The following is a 17,505-nucleotide window of genomic DNA, read 5'->3' on the forward strand; positions in this document are numbered from 1 at the left end:
TGGAAACTCATTTTCGCCACCAGCCCTACCAATCAGACTCAATCAAGGCCAGTATCGAAACCTGCCTGACCCAGTTCGCTCCTCCATCCAATTGTGATCCACCCCCACTGCCCCCAAATCCTTCCCCTGCTAACGTTCCAGATTTTCTTAACCTTCAACCTTGCCTCACCATCATTCTCCACAACCCTCAACTTGCAAACTAAACTTACATCCACAGAAAGAACTGCAATCCATCACCTAAAAACTGATCCCAAACATATAATCCTACGTGCTGACAGAGGTCCCACCACTGTTGTTTTGAGCCGCAACGATTACCTGGCACAAGGACTCCGCCATCTGTCAGGTTCATTCACACGCAAACTCTGACACAGTGACCCCATTCCAGAATTCCAACACGATCTCCAGTCTCTCCTCAAATCCTTAGGCCCATCCCAGGACCTCTCCTTGGAGTCTATCTCTCTCCTCACCCCTACCCATCCCTGCACTCCTATGTTCCAAATGCTTCCTAAAGTCCATAAACTCAGCCACCTAGGATGCCCTATTTTGATTGGTTACTGTGCCCCCACTGAGAGAATCTCTGCTCTCATACACCAACACCTTCAGCCTATTACCCACAGCCTACCCTTCTATAAAAAAGATACCAACAATTTCCTCCACTGACTCTCCACAGCTCCTGTTCCTGTACCACATGATGTCCTGCTCGTCACTGTTGATGCCACCTCACCACCTCCCTTTACACTAACATCTCTAATGCCATGGCCCTACCTTTCCTAACACCTGATGGATTCCAAACCTACAACATCTTTCCTAATCACCATAACCAACTATGTACTTACGGACAATTACTGCTCCTTTGAAAGCATTACCTACAAGAAAGCACAGGGTACAGCTGTGGGCATGTACATGACACCATCCTATGCAAACCTATTCACAGGCCATCCAGAGGAATCCTTCTTAAACACCCGGAATCCCAAACCCCTCGCCTGGTTCAGATTCACTGATAACATCATCAGGATGTGGATCAAGGGTGAGGACACCCTACCCATATTCCTCCAGAACCTCAATACCCCCACATATGCTTCAACTGTCCTACTCAACCCAACAAGACACGTTCCTCGATCTTGACCTTCATCTCAAAGATTGCTACATCAGTAACTTTAACCCTATCAAACTTAACAACCACCAGCAGTCCCTCCACTTCAACAGCTGCCACCCATTCCATATCAAAACAACCCTTCCATACAGCATACTCACCCATGGCCGACACGTCTGCAGTGACAAGCAGTCCCCCCTAAAATACACCAAGGGTCTCACCGAGGCCTTCACAGACCATAATTACCCTCCCAACCATGTACAAAAACAGATCCCCCATGCCTTATCTCTCAAGTCACCCATTACCTCCCAAAGTCCCCTTCCTGGGTAAAGAGGGGCATTTCCCTAATGACTCAGTACCACCCAGGACTGGAGCTACTGAATCACATTCTCTGCCAGGGTTTTTGGCTACCTCTTGTCGTGCCCTGAAATGACAAATGTCCTACCACTATCCTTCTCACCCCTCCAAAGGTGGTATTCTACCACCCACTGAACCGACACAATAACCTCATCAATCCCTAGACAACCTCTGCTCTCCTGCTCCCAACCCATTGCCTCATGGTTCATATCCTTGTAATAGACCTAAATGCAAGACCTGTCCCACATATCCTCCCACCACCACTTACTCCAGTCTGGACACAACATTCATCACCTATCCCATCAAAGGCATGGCTACCTGTGAAACTAGTCATGTGATCAACAAGCTAAGCTGCAACCACTGTGCTGCAGTCTCCATGGACAGGACAACCAACAAGCTGTCTGTTCACATGAATGGCCACCGATGCTGCCCAATTCATTCAATGATTGCTTCACAGCCTATGCCATCTGGACTGCTACCACCAACAACAGCTTTTCTGAATTGTGCAGGTGGGAACTCTCCTTGCAATATATTCTACATTCCTGTAACCCTCCTGGCCTCAACCTTTGTTAGTCTTTGTCCGTAGCCTCTAGCCTCTTCCCTGTTCCCATTCCAGCTCTATACAGTTCTCTATTCTGCCAATGCACCCATGGTTCTTTTACATCTCTCCTTTTCTGCTAACCCTCCCCCGCCCTCTGTCTAACCTCCCAACTATTCCTAGTTGCCCTACCCTCTCTCCACCTCATCCCTGTAAGCTCCCACAAGCAGCACTTAACTGTTCCCCACCCCTACCCTGCTATCTCTACCCATGCCTATCCAGCCTCCTCCTTACCTCCCTTACATCTCCCATCATGCACTGCTACTCACAATATGTCCTCAGCAGCCACAGGCTGCAGCCATGTGTGTGTGTGAGTTGTATTTGCATGAGTGTGTGTATGTCTATGTTCTAACTCTGACAAAGGCCTTATTGGCCAAAAGCTAATTTTCTGACAGTCTTTCTGATGTGCCTATCTGTGACTCAGCATCTCCACTATATGGTGAGTAGCAACTATCCTTTACATATCATAAATTAACATAAACGACTGTAAGTCCAAATAAGGCTACCATTATTGTAATTATGGAATTCACAGCAAACACACACTAAATAATTCTGTCGCCTTTTTTATGTTCTTTGTTAATTAACCATTTATTATGTAAACCAGATTACTGTAGAAGCATATAACTCAGTCCAATTAGAAAAGTTTAGTCCTGCAGCTTTTCAAACCAGTATGTAGTTTCTGAAATAGCAAAACATTCATACATCTGTCTTTATAATGCCAACCCCAGCCTAAAATCTTCAGTCTGTGATCAGCATGCAATCACATAACATCATGTAGTAGACTCCACAGCTAGCTATCACCTTGATTATTTTGAATTATGTTAAAATGCTCCCAACTGGTACATGTGTAATACAATATAAAGAACTCTGTTACCATCATTCTTAGTGTATGTGTGTGACTCAACTGACATGCAAACTTCCACCAGTGACTTATGTTATCTTTCATACAATTCTCTTTCTGAGTCTGTTTGTGAATTACTGCCAATTCTTGTATGTAACTTGATGTTTATTATTTGTGTTGTTTACCACAGGAGCATAATGTGTGCACTGTTTTTCATAAAGTGAAGCCACTATTGTGACATTATAATGTTAGAGCTGGGTTGTGAGAATGCTCCTTAGTTCTGCTGAATACGTTACCCTGGTGGAGGGGACAATAGAAGAACCTACATATAAAGGATATTTTTGGTGAGAACTAGAGCCAGTCATCGGGGGTCTGATAGAGACAATAACTGCGGAAACAGTCAAAGTTAGAGCAATTCCTGAAAACCAGTTTACAGCAACTCGACAAACTTTCCTCAAGGAGGCACCTAGTGAAGTATGGACTTTGCATGCAGGTAGGCTTTCAGCCTCTGTAAATCACTGTTGTGCAAGAACCAACTAACTTCCTCAAGAACAATTCACAGAAGAACTAACTGAAGGACACACATAAAACTCAGCTTGTGGCTCTGTCTCTGGCAACACTGCCCTTGAGTTGCTGCTGAAAAAACTATGAAGAATGAGAGAAACGAGAGGCTGTGTTGTCAATACAGATAACTTACTATTGTCATAGCAGAAGATGCCAGATGCAAATACGAAGACAACTGCAATCACATGCTGCATACACTGCACAAATGGTGTATGGAGAACAAGTTAGAGATGGTTGCACACAAGACAGTTTATTGTTTATTGACAGCAAATCTCTCAAGAGGTAGAAATCCTTCAATATAAATAAATGAAGAATAGCTAAAAAGAAGAGAGATCATCAGATGTCTGTGGGATTGCTGTTAGACAAGAAAAAACTTCTCTCTAACATCCAATGTATCTGCAAGAAAGGATTTAATATAATGAACAAATTATCAAATCTAGGGCAGAAGTAATTAAAACTGCCATTACCTACATTAAAACATATCACAAGGCAATTCTGACCATTATTGCAGATTAAGGCACTGGAATCTTATTCCTGGGACACAGTAACAACAGGAAGATGTGTTTAACATTTCCTCATCCTCAGAAACATAAAGGAGAAACTTAGTTTAACATACAGGCAGCCATCCAGGAGAATGATTTGTCATAGAACATAGACCATAATAATGCTATTCGAAAAAGATAAACTGAAGACTATGGAATATATGTGACTACGGCTGTGAATGATCTTTTGGCCTGGTTGGGTGACATAAGTCAACAATGACATGAGAATTTCTTCCAGAATGAGAGTCCCTATTACAATGAGAGAAGAAAAGCTATAGCATAAACTTAACAAAATGACAATCAGGGGTTTCTTGTAATAAATCTACAATAAGGAAACAAGAGACCTGGCAATTGCACAAAAAGAACCAGAGCATCCAGTCATTAGAAAAGGAGCAGATGTTGGACCTATGAAAGGATGGGAAAGGAATTCAGCTGTGCTATCTTCAAAGGAACCTTGCTACAACAATTTCAGGAAATCATGGAAAACCTTAATACGGAAGACGGGATGAATGTAAGTACAAAGCACCAACCACAGCACCACCTTGCTTGGTGAAACAACTATGGGACAGATGCAGCAACAGACCATCTCCAGCACAACAAGTATGTTGTCTTAAGACTTCCAGGAACATTGTGCTTCTAGTGGCTGCAATGATGCCTCTCATCGAATGTCACTGAGCAGCAGTTTACAGACTGTGAGTAGTTCCTGATGGTATGGTCAACAGTTGTGGCATGTGCCCAAGACTGCTGCATCCAGAAACGTAAGAAAGGACATTAGCTCATCTGCGAATGGATATCTGACTCCTTGATTCCACTTCTGTCCTGGAGAAGAATATGCCAGCAGGGCTGAGTGTAAGAAAAATAAAAATAAAGAAATAACTGACAAAACTTTTTTTAAACACAATAGAATCTTTTGTTTTTTTAATTATTTAATTTTTTTTAATTTATTATTTTCATGTAAATTGCATTATATTATAAAAAAGTCTCACACTGAATTTAAGCCAGATCAAACCTTTCTGTACCACAAAAAGTTGCTTCCCAATAACTGGAGGGAAAGTACACTGCAAAATCACAGACAGTTAAGCAGACATGCAAAATGCACTTTTTGTTAAAATTTAATTATATATTTAGAAATGTATGGTGCACAATAACATCGAGGTTGCAGACTATTCGAAGTTATGCCCACATACCAGTGACCTAAATAAAATATGTAATAATCAATACACTTATATATACAGGGTGTACACACAGTCTGGGAACACTTTCAATTATTTATTGCACAAGAACTAAACAGTGTACAGATGTAGTTTTTTTTTTTTTTTTTTTTTTTTTTTTTTTTTTTTTTTTTTTTTTTTTTTACAAACATTCGATATATATGAACCATGAGTGACCTGGCAGACATCATTATGGTAATCAAATTCTTGCCATACCCGCCAACTACATCACATGGTAGGGGCAGTACATACACCAGATCTTTAATGTGTCCCCACAGAAAAAAGTCACATGAAGTGAGATCTGGTGATCAGGGAGGTCATTTCTCGAAACAGCTGTCCCCTTCTGTAGCACTGGTGATCCATCACTGAGGCAACTCTGTGTTCAGGTACCTACAAACTTCATGATGAAAATGGGGTGGAGCCTGCTGAAAGATGAAAGGAGAGTACGATTGCATTTGAGGCATTAGCCATTGCTGCAACATGTCCAAGTAGGAATATCCAGTGACAGTGCTCTTAGTGAAGAAGAATGGCCCGTACAGTTTTTGGCATGACAAGGCACAAAAAACATTTACCTTTGGAGACTCACACTCAAATTCAGTTAATTCACATGGATGCTTTGTATCCCAGATTCGACAATTATGCCTGTTCACTTTCCCATTAGGGTGAAAAGTGGCTTTGTCACAAAAAATTAAGCGATCAACAATGCCATCCCCATCCTCATTCAATTGTTGCAACTGCGAACTAAACTCAAAACGCTTGTCTTTGTCATTGTCACTGAGCTTCTGCACTAGTTCCAATTTGAATGGTCTCAACGACAGCTTCCATCACAGGACTTTCCACACTGTCATTGTAGCAATTTTGAGTTCATGGGATGCATGATGCACCAGTTTCTTTGGACTACTTATGAATGTCTCTTGTACGCACTCTACATTCACTTCACTCACACTGGCACATCTGCTTCTCTTTGCCGGGCACAAGCAACGCATCATAACAAATTTGTTGTGCGAGTGGTAAATGGCCTTCCTTGTAGGTGGCTTCTTACTGTACTTGGTTCTAAACATCTGTGGAACAGCTGTAGCACTCATGTTTTTGTCAAACTCCAACACACAGAAAACTCGCTCTACACCTGAACTCGCCATGTTTGCGACTAGCGCTGACTATCGGCAAATTACCAAACTACACTATGGCGGTGTACATGAAAGAAAACTTTCAGGGTTTCTCTTCAAAATGACATACCGTATTTACTCGAATCTAAGCCGCACTTTTTTTCGGTTTTTGTAATCCAAAACACCGCCTGCGACTTAGAATCGAGTGCAAAGCAAGAGGGAGATCTGAAAAATGTTGGTAGATGCCGCCACAACTAACTTCTGCCGTCGAATATATGCAGCGCTACACAGGCATGCTTTGTAGGCACAGAGATAAATACTGGCGACAAAACCTCTGCGTCAGCAAATAAATTTTTTTAAAAAAAAGGTGGAAGATGAGCTTTATTTTTTCTCCGCCCCGAGTTTCGACCACTGCATTTTCATACATTAACCAACGAAGTAAATACAAATTCCGTATTGTTCATCTTCGAATTTAGCAGAATTTCAATGTACTAATAGGAACCTGATGAAATGTGAATCACATGCAGTATTCTCTTCACCATAAGAATAATACGAATATAAACATTTTGCCATGTATTCTTTCGTGTTTGCTGCTATCTCATTTAAATCCTGTCTGCCTAATAAACTGTGAAACTAGAGTGAGACAACAGAAAACGCGGAAGAATATATGTATCCTGTCATGTTTATATTCGTATTATTCTTATGCTTAATAGTGATACAGTCAGAAACAAAGCACGGCAACTGACTAGATTTTTAAATATAAGATGACTAATTTCTGTGCAGAATGTAATGTACTAAAGAAGCGGCCGCAAAGATTTTCAAACGGAGAAAAATTTTCGCCTAACTCTCATTCAGAACATGTTCTATCACACGCAGTCTATTATTTGGTTCTTGTTGATCATTATCAAAGAAGGCAGCAGTGTAAGTAACAACAAATAGCAGTCTCTTGCCATTGTTTCGCTAGTGAGATGACTCCTCTCCTTTTCTTTTTTTTTAAGCGGCGGTAGGGCGCACAAAAGCAAGCCATGCCGCGGGCGGCGACAGGCCGTAAACACGCACTATCAGAATGCGACAAACAATGCATGATGCAGCACTTTCAGCTTAGAGTGAAGTAAACACCTAAACAAAGAAAACGGCACTTATCAGATCAAAGCAAAATACACAATCGATTCAAACCAGACGAAGCATGTGAAAAAGGAAGGGTACCCGTATAAATACGGACGGAGCGCCTGACGCATAGCAATGGCTACCTGGTAAAACTTAACTGCTAATCTTAGGACTCGAACCAAACTACTGTAGCTGTATCGTCTTTCATTCGACCTAAATTGTGTCTCATATTACAATGGACCAACTTTGTTTCGATTTGGAGGTTCAAATGGCTCTGAGCACTATGGAACTCAACTGCTGAGGTCATTAGTCCCCGAGAACTTAGAACTAGTTAAACCTAACTAACCTAAGGACATCACAAACATCCATGCCCGAGGCAGGATTCGAACCTGCGACCGTAGCAGTCGTGCGGTTCCAGACTGCAGCCCCTTTAACCGCACGGCCACTTCGGCCGGCTCGATTTGGAGGTGCGGCCTAAAACTTTTCTCTCCCCTTGAATTTCGAGTCTCAAATTTCAGGTGCGGCTTAGATTCGGGAATTTTTTTTTTCTTTATTTCGAGTCTCATTTTTCAGTGCGGCTTAGATTCGAGTGCGGCTTAGATTCGAGTAAATACGGTACGTATGATATCTGTACAAAGTTTGGTTCTTGTGCAGTAAATAATTGAAAGTGTTCCCAGTGTAAATGGGTTGTGTATCCGTATATTTCACTTTGTAGCCAAAACTATTCACTGCAGACCAATGGCATTTATGCATGTGAGCAGCCTTAAGTCTTGCATTGCGCACTGTGGTGTTTAGGTCATGGAGGGTAGAAATGGGTGGTTGTGGATGGTGAAATTTGTAATGCCAATGCAATTAAGACACAGCACTGCCAACACAAATTGTGTGGTGTAATCTCTGCCTCTGCACATCTCAGTATTATTTATAATAGTAGAAAGAAAAAAAAACAAAGGAAAAACTAATGAAAACTGTGATTCAGTTCCACTTCAATATTTAAAGCAGGAGAAATTTATATCTGCACACTTAAAGCTTTCGGCCAATGGCCTTAGTCAACAACAGATACACACACACACACACACACACACACACACACACACACACACACACACACACACAAATGCAACTCACACACACGATTGCAGTCTCAGGCAACTGAAACCACACTGCGAGCAGCAGCACCAGTGCATGATGAGAGTGGTGACTGGGTGGGGGAGAGGAGGAGGCTGGGGTGGGAAGGGACAGGGATATTATGGTAGGGATGAGAGGTGGGGAGCGGTGATAGAGGCAATAAATAATAAATAAAAAAAGACTGGGTGTGGTGGTGGAATGACAGCTGTGTACTGCTGGAATGGGAGCAGGGAAGGGGCTGGATGGGTGAGGACAGGAACTAATGAAGGTTGAGGCCAGGAGGGTTACGGGAAAGTAGGATGTATTGCAGGGGAAGTTCCCACCCGCGCAATTCAGAAAAGCTGGTGTTAGTGGGAAGGATCCATATGCCACAGGCTGTTAAGCAGTCATTGAAATGAAGGGTATCATGTTTGGCAGCATGTTCAGCAACAGAGTGGTCTACTTGTTTCTTGGTCACAGTTTGTCGGTGGCCATTCATGCAGACAGACAGCTTGTTGGTTGTCATGCCTACATAGAATGCAGCACAGTGGTTGCAGCTTAGCTTGTAGACCACATGACTTGTTTCACAGGTAGCCCTGCCTTTGATGGGATAAGTGATGTTAGTGATAGGACTGGAGTAGGTGGTGATGGTAGGGTGTATGGGACAGGTCTTGCATTTAGGTCTATTACAGGGGCATAAGCCATGACGTAAGGGATTGGGAGCAGGGGCCATGTAAGGATGGACGAGGATATTGTGTAGGTTCAGTAGATGGCAGAATACCACTGTGGGAGAAGTGGGAAGGATAGTGGGCAGGACATTTCTCATTTCAGGGCACAACAAGAGGTAATCGAAACCCTGGTGGGGAATGAAATTCAGTTACTCCAGTCCTGGGTGGTGGGTGGTACTGAGTTATGAGGAGAATGTTCCTCTGTGGCCGGACGGTGGGGCTTTGGGAGGTGGTGGAAGACTGGATAGATAAGGCATGGGAGATTTGTTTTTGTACAAAGTTGGGAGGATAATTATGGTCAGTGAAGGCTTCAGTGAGGCCCTCAGTATATTTTGAGAGGAACTGCTCGTCACTGCAGATGCGATGACCACGGGTGGCTAGGCTGTACTACAGGGACTTCTTGGTATGGAATGGGTGGCACAGGGTACCACAAAATAGGGGTGAGGAGACATGAGTAGGAAGGAGGTGACAGGACAGAATGGGTGGAAAAAAATTCTGAGAGCAGAGAAAGTGTTGTAAGGATAACTCCTACCTGCACAGTTCAGAAAAGCTGGTGGTGAAGGGGAGGATCTACATGGCCTGGGCTGTGAAGCAGACATCAAAATAAAGCAAGTTATGTTCAGTTGCATGTTATGCCACAGGGTGGTCTACTTTGCTCTTGGACACAATTTGGTGGTGGCTATTGATCCTGGTGGATAGCTGGTTGGCAGTCATACCAATACAAAAAGCCGTGCAGTGAATGTAGCAGAGATGGTATATGATATGGCCGTACAAATTTGGGAGTTATCCTTGCAACACATTCTTTGTTCCCAACATTATTGTGGACTCAACTTATGGTAACCTACTGTCCTACCACCCTCCAACCAACAGTTTCCGCCCCTTCTGACCTATCACCTCCTTCCTATGTCCCCTCACCCTCACTGTGTGCCACCCTATGCCAACACGTCTGCCCATCTTTCCCCTTCCCTGCTCCTCTCCTTTTCTGCTGCCCCCCCCCCCCCCCTCCATACTCCCTGCCTGATAGTCTCCTGATGTTGCACCTGGTGACAGTCTTGTCATGTTTCCATCTAGACCCTTCCACACACTAGCTTACAGTAAGTAGCAATCTATCCTTTTCCTTATGTTATTGATATTCCAACCAGATGTTTCCATTATTTAAAATTAATGCAATATTCACTTTTTAAAGTCCAATTACTTCCATTACTTTTCTTTCTTTTTCTTCGTTCAAACAACAGAGAATCCAGGATGGAGCAATAACAATCAAAAGTGACAGATTGCTACTCACCACACAGAGGAGGCATTGAGTAGCAGACAGTAACAATAAAAAAGAATGCCATATATATTCAGCTATCAGAGTAAGTCATCCATGAGACATAGAAAAAACACAAACATTCACACATGCACAACTCGCACATACATGGCCACTGTCATCTCAGGACACTAATGACTTATTCGAGCCATGCACATGTGAGTAGTGTTTGTGTGAAAGTGTTTGAGTTTTCCAGGCCTGATGAAAGACCTAGCTGAATATGTTTAGCATTCTTTTCCTTTGTGCCTACATGCAACTCAAAGCCTCCTCTATGTTGGGAGTAGCAATCTATATTTTCCGATTGTTGTTTAGGTATGAGTGTCACAGCTAGCCACTTGTGTATGGGGAATCATGTTCCCAAGCCTACAATGTGTCTGCAGTACCGACAAGAGCTGTCAAAGAAGAAGAGAAATCAACTCTACCACAAGGTAACAACTAGCCAGGAGCACTTGGGGGTGGAAGCATTTTGGTACAGAAGCAGACATTTGTTTGAGTAGGTGCCACTAGCCATGAAAGTGTGAGCAGATCCCCACCCTCCTCTCCTTGATAGCCACAGTAGCAGATGTCCTTGCCATCTCACAATGTATTTCAGTCAGTTAATGTACTGATAAAATGTGATGAATGCCTGGGCAGATGTAAGAATGTGTCTTCTCAACACTGTCTGGATGAATTAATTCGTAGATAAATAAATATCTGAGAATACACTATATATGATCATGTCTTCATTTTCAGTTGACTTGTGATACAGCAGCTGAACTACTGACTCAGATAGTGTCATTTGATATCTCAAATATGTAGTAAATGTCTGCATGCAGCAGCAACAAGTGTTGTTCCAGGACCATGAGAACAGAGGAGATATTCAACAATTAGCAAGGATATGTCAAATACATTTTCCATGCTAATCACCAACAGCCAGCTGGAAAGTAATGCCTATTGACTGCCTGCAGAAACTTCTTCTATGGTACGACAAATATTTTACTTACAGCATATACTCTAAATACTGTCACAATCTCAACCAGTAATTTTTTCTTGAAACTTCCTGGCAGGTTAAAACTGTGTGCCGGACCGAGACTCAAACTCGGGACCTTTGCCCTTCGCAGGCAAGTGCTTTATCAAGAAGCACTTGCCCGTGAAAGGCAAAGGTCCCGAGTTCAAGTCTCAGTCTGGCACACAGTTTCAATCTGCCAGGAAGTTTCATATCAGTGCACATTCTGCTGCAGAGTGAAAAACCTTATTCTGCAATTTTTTCTTGCCTTGCAAAGAACAGTACAACCGTTATGATCCATTAATTACTTTAATCAGTCAAACTCACAACAATTCTCACATGTTTTACCAACTTAGTTTTCACTATTTATTAATTAAAAATTAATTAATGATTTTGAGGAAGACATCTAAGATTGAGAGGGAACTAACTTACTGGAGTGAGATATTTGTATGTAAGGCTTGCATTATCTGCAAGAACATCAGCTGCCAGGTCGAAATACTCATATTTACAATAAAGCAGCAAGAGATTTCCAAATGTTTCAGGAGGAAATGGGTTTTGTTGCAATAAGAACTGAAGCTTTTCAAATCCTTCTGTGGGCTTTGTGTCCATATTCATCAGTGCTTGGTTATGGAGTGTAACAGCATCTAGTTCCTCCTCAGACCTTGGAGGCATATCAGTTAAAGCTTCCCTAGCGGCTTCATCTGTAAAGAAATGACAACAGTGTTTAAAATTATTACACTTCTTCTGGGCACATAAAAGTGTGAAAAACACAAAAAATGTTCAACATGTATAAGATGATTGATGAGAAAAGACAATCTTTGTAAGTAAATATGCTCTGCAGCAGTCTTAAAGGTGTAATATAATGATCAATAAAAATAGAATAAATTGAGCAGGATAAGATCACACAGCCCCAGATGATAAATTAATCCAAGGGAAAAATTGTGGGAAACTAGATTAAAACGACCACTACCATAAAAAGAACATTTGACAACAAAGTTATAACTGAAAGAAATAATGCAGAGAACGACTGCAGCAAAAATAAAGTCATGAGAAAAAAAGAACACTCAAAAGCATGTATAGGTTTTTTTTTAAATGGCCTACACATATAAATAAATATTTGTAATAATTTTTATTTGTGCCATCCTCGCATGACAAAGATATTCTAGGGAGATATAATTACATCAGAGTAAGCTGATAGAAAATTTAAAGCTATACTACCAATTCCCCCCCCCCCCCCCCTATGAACCATGGACCTTGCCGTTGGTGGGGAGGCTTGCGTGCCTCAGCGACACAGATAGCCGTACCGTAGGTGCAACCACAACGGAGGGGTATCTGTTGAGAGGCCAGACATACGTGTGGTTCCTGAAGAGGGGCAGCAGCCTTTTCAGCAGTTGCAAGGGCAACAGTCTGGATGATTGACTGATCTGGCCTTGTAACAATAACCAAAACGGCCTTGCTGTGCTGGTACTGCGAACGGCTGAAAGCAAGGGGAAACTACAGCCGTAATTTTTCCCGAGGGCATGCAGCTTTACTGTATGATTACATGATGATGGCATCCGCTTGGGTAAAATATTCCGGAGGTAAAATAGTCCCCCATTCGGATCTCCGGGCGGGCACTACTCAAGAGGATGTCGTTATCAGGAGAAAGAAAACCGGCATTCTACGGATCGGAGCGTGGAATGTCAGATCCCTTAATCGGGCAGGTAGGTTAGAAAATTTAAAAAGGGAAATGGATAGGTTGAAGTTAGATATAGTGGGAATTAGTGAAGATCGGTGGCAGGAGGAACAAGACTTCTGGTCAGGTGATTACAGGGTTATAAACACAAAATCAAATAGGGGTAATGCAGGAGTAGGTTTAATAATGAATAGGAAAATAGGAATGCGGGTAAGCTACTACAAACAGCATAGTGAACGCATTATTGTGGCCAAGATAGATACGAAGCCCACACCTACTACAGTAGTACAAGTTTATATGCCAACTAGCTATGCAGATGACGAAGAAATTGAAGAAATGTATGATGAAATAAAAGAAATTATTCAGATTGTGAAGGGAGGCGAAAACTTAATAGTCATGGGTGACTGGAATTCGAGTGTAGGAAAAGGGAGAGAAGGAAACATAGTAGGTGAATATGGATTGGGGGACAGAAATGAAAGAGGAAGCCACCTGGTGGAATTTTGCACAGAGCACAACATAATCATAACTAACACTTGGTTTAAGAATCATGAAAGAAGGTTGTATACATGGAAGAACCCTGGAGATACTAAAAGGTATCAGATAGATTATATAATGGTAAGACAGAGATTTAGGAACCAGGTTTTAAATTGTAAGACATTTCCAGGGGCAGATGTGGACTCTGACCACAATCTATTGGTTATGACCTGTAGATTAAAACTGAAGAAACTGCAAAAAGGTGGGAATTTAAGGAGATGGGACCTGGATAAACTGAAAGAACCAGAGATTGTACAGAGATTCAGGGAGAGCATAAGGGAGCAATTGACAGGAATGGGGGACATAAATACAGTAGAAGAAGAATGGGTAGCTTTGAGGGATGAAGTAGTGAAGGCAGCAGAGGATCAAGTAGGTAAAAAGACGAGGGCTAGTAGAAATCCTTGGGTAACAGAAGAAATATTGAATTTAATTGATGAAAGGAGAAAATATAAAAATGCAGTAAGTGAAACAGGCAAAAAGGAATACAAACGTCTCAAAAATGAGATCGACAGGAAGTGCAAAATGGCTAAGCAGGGATGGCTAGAGGACAAATGTAAGGATGTAGAGGCCTATCTCACTAGAGGTAAGATAGATACTGCCTACAGGAAAATTAAAGAGACCTTTGGAGATAAGAGAATGACTTGTATGAATATCAAGAGCTCAGATGGAAACCCAGTTCTAAGCAAAGAAGGGAAAGTGGAAAGGTGGAAGGAGTATATAGAGGGTCTATACAAGGGCGATGTACTGGAGGACAATATTATGGAAATGGAAGAGGATGTAGATGAAGATGAAATGGGAGATATTATACTGCGTGAAGAGTTTGACAGAGCACTGAAAGACCTGAGTCGAAACAAGGCCCCCGGAGTAGACAATATTCCATTGGAACTACTGACGGCCGTGGGAGAGCCAGTCCTGACAAAACTCTACCATCTGGTGAGCAAGATGTATGAAACAGGCGAAATACCCTCAGACTTCAAGAAGAATATAATAATTCCAATCCCAAAAAAAGCAGGTGTTGACAGATGTGAAAATTACCGAACTATCAGCTTAATAAGTCACAGCTGCAAAATACTAACACGAATTCTTTACAGACGAATGGAAAAACTAGTAGAAGCCGACCTCGGGGAAGATCAGTTTGGATTCCGTAGAAACACTGGAACACGTGAGGCAATACTGACCTTACGACTTATCTTAGAAGAAAGATTAAGGAAAGGCAAACCTACGTTTCTAGCATTTGTAGACTTAGAGAAAGCTTTTGACAATGTTGACTGGAATACTCTCTTTCAAATTCTAAAGGTGGCAGGGGTAAAATACAGGGAGCGAAATGCTATTTACAATTTGTACAGAAACCAGATGGCAGTTATAAGAGTCGAGGGACATGAAAGGGAAGCAGTGGTTGGGAAGGGAGTAAGACAGGGTTGTAGCCTCTCCCCGATGTTGTTCAATCTGTATATTGAGCAAGTAGTAAAGGAAACAAAAGAAAAATTCGGAGTAGGTATTAAAATTCAGGGGGAAGAAATAAAAACTTTGAGGTTCGCCGATGACATTGTAATTCTGTCAGAGACAGCAAAGGACTTGGAAGAGCAGTTGAATGGAATGGACAGTGTCTTGAAAGGAGGATATAAGATGAACATCAACAAAAGCAAAACAAGGATAATGGAATGTAGTCTAATTAAGTCGGGTGATGCTGAGGGAATTAGATTAGGAAATGAGGCACTTAAAGTAGTAAAGGAGTTTTGTTATTTGGGGAGCAAAATAACCGATGATGGTCGAAGTAGAGAGGATATAAAATGTAGACTGGCAATGGCAAGGAAAGCGTTTCTGAAGAAGAGAAATTTGTTAACATCAAGTATTGATTTAAGTGACAGGAAGTCATTTCTGAAAGTATTCGTATGGAGTGTAGCCATGTATGGAAGTGAAACATGGACGATAAATAGTTTGGACAAGAAGAGAATAGAAGCTTTCGAAATGTGGTGCTACAGAAGAATGCTGAAGATTAGATGGGTAGATCACATAACTAATGAAGAAGTATTGAACAGGATTGGGGAGAAGAGAAGTTTGTGGCACAACTTGACCAGAAGAAGGGATCGGTTGGTAGGACATGTTCTGAGGCATCAAGGGATCACCAATTTAGTATTGGAGGGCAGCGTGGAGGGTAAAAATCGTAGAGGGAGACCAAGAGATGAATACACTAAGCAGATTCAGAAGGATGTAGGTTGCAGTAGGTACTGGGAGATGAAAAAGCTTGCACAGGATAGAGTAGCATGGAGAGCTGCATCAAACCAGTCTCAGGACTGAAGACCACAACAACAACAACAACAACCAATTTTTTATGTGCCTCAATTGTTCCTTTTCACCTATGCCATTGTCTGTCGGTCTTTTGAGTTAAAAGTTATAATATGGGAAAGTCACAAGTTTTCATTCTCCTACTGTCCGCCCAGATAGCTGAGTGGTCAGCGTGACGGATTGCCATCCTACGAGCCAGGTTCGATTCCCGTCTGGGTTGGAGATTTTCTCCGCTCAGGGACTAGGTGTTGTGTTGTCTTCATCAGCATTTCATCCCCATCCAGTGCGTAGGTTGCCCAATGTGGCGCCGAATGTAATAAGACCTGGACCAAGGCCACTGGACATGCCCCGCAAGGGGCCTCCCAGCTAATGACGCCAAACGCTCATTTCCATTTCCACTCTCCTACTGGGCTGCATCCAAATCTCTCCATTCCAATGTGATGAGGACTTGTATTTTTAAATGGACCTCTTTGGAGAACAGGCCAACATGAAGAGTGACTAGTTGACACAGCCACCCTGGCATAGTTGTACATCACTGGAAAGATGAGGTAAATATCAAGTTGTACACCAAAACTCAAAGTAATTACTCTTGAAATCCATGTTCCAGAAATGCCACAATGTTTCTTAACCTGCAAGCATCCATAACTTTGTGCAGTTCTGGGCTTACAGTTTCAGATGTGGCTAAATGTACACTCTTTGACATAAAACTCGACCGGCGGCCGGCCGCTTCAGAGGCTAAGTCCCCGCCGATCGCGACATGGGACAATAAAACTCGCCAACTCGCTAATTCTCTAAGTCCGGTTATCTGCACAATCTGGCAACACTGCAGACTGCGGCACTTCCTGGAGGAAACCTTGTCCCATGATAGAGAAACACTAGGCTGATTACGCCTGTGGTCTAGCGGTAGCGTGCGTTGTTTCTGTTCTTAATGTCAGTGGATCGAGAGCAGCTGGCATGAAATATTTTTATAGCCTCTTCTGTCTGAATGCTGAAGACGTGAATGTAATGGTAGCGCAGATTCAATCTATTTCGCTTTCTGACACACCGATATCAAAATTTTATCCAGTAACGATTTCCTGCAGACTGTCCTCCTCTGGGCGCCGTATGCGGCAAAGCTCCGGGATCCATTTGCTGGCTACCGGCAGCGGCCGTGGCGACAGCAGCGGCGCTGCACTCCTCCGTTCTTTATCGAAAGTGCCTGCTCCCGCTCATCGCTTTTGATGATTTAAAACGCTTTATTATTAAATGTTGCTCCACAGAAAATTTCTACGATTTCCATTCACGCTCAAAAGCAACGGAGACAGACGCCCTGATTAGTAGGCGGGTATTATATTACATTAATCGGCGAGAGCTGAGTATGGCCCGAAATTAATTTTATAGACTGGGACGAAATTAAACCACCTCGCTACATTCGATGAATTTATAAATGCTTCATACCTCGTTTCTTTTCCTTTCAAACTCAATT

The 17,505-nt window shown here is 42.3% G+C and overlaps 1 protein-coding gene across 3 annotated transcripts in view; it reads right to left on the bottom strand.

The window, feature by feature from the left end:
- The window catches only part of LOC124795048 (tetratricopeptide repeat protein 30A), a 184,878-nt gene that overhangs the window by 59,212 nt on the left and 108,161 nt on the right, over positions 1–17,505 (bottom strand). For all 3 annotated transcript variants that reach the window (XR_007016639.1, XM_047258838.1, XM_047258839.1), the window contains one exon: positions 11,978–12,246. Coding sequence is in view for 2 of the 3 variants with exons in the window: in XM_047258838.1 (XP_047114794.1) it covers positions 11,978–12,246 (269 nt within the window). In the remaining variant the exon portion in view is untranslated. The remainder of the gene's footprint in view (positions 1–11,977; positions 12,247–17,505) is intronic.

Source organism: Schistocerca piceifrons, chromosome 4 (assembly GCF_021461385.2).
Source record: "Schistocerca piceifrons isolate TAMUIC-IGC-003096 chromosome 4, iqSchPice1.1, whole genome shotgun sequence".
Taxonomy (NCBI): Eukaryota; Metazoa; Arthropoda; class Insecta; order Orthoptera; family Acrididae; genus Schistocerca; species Schistocerca piceifrons.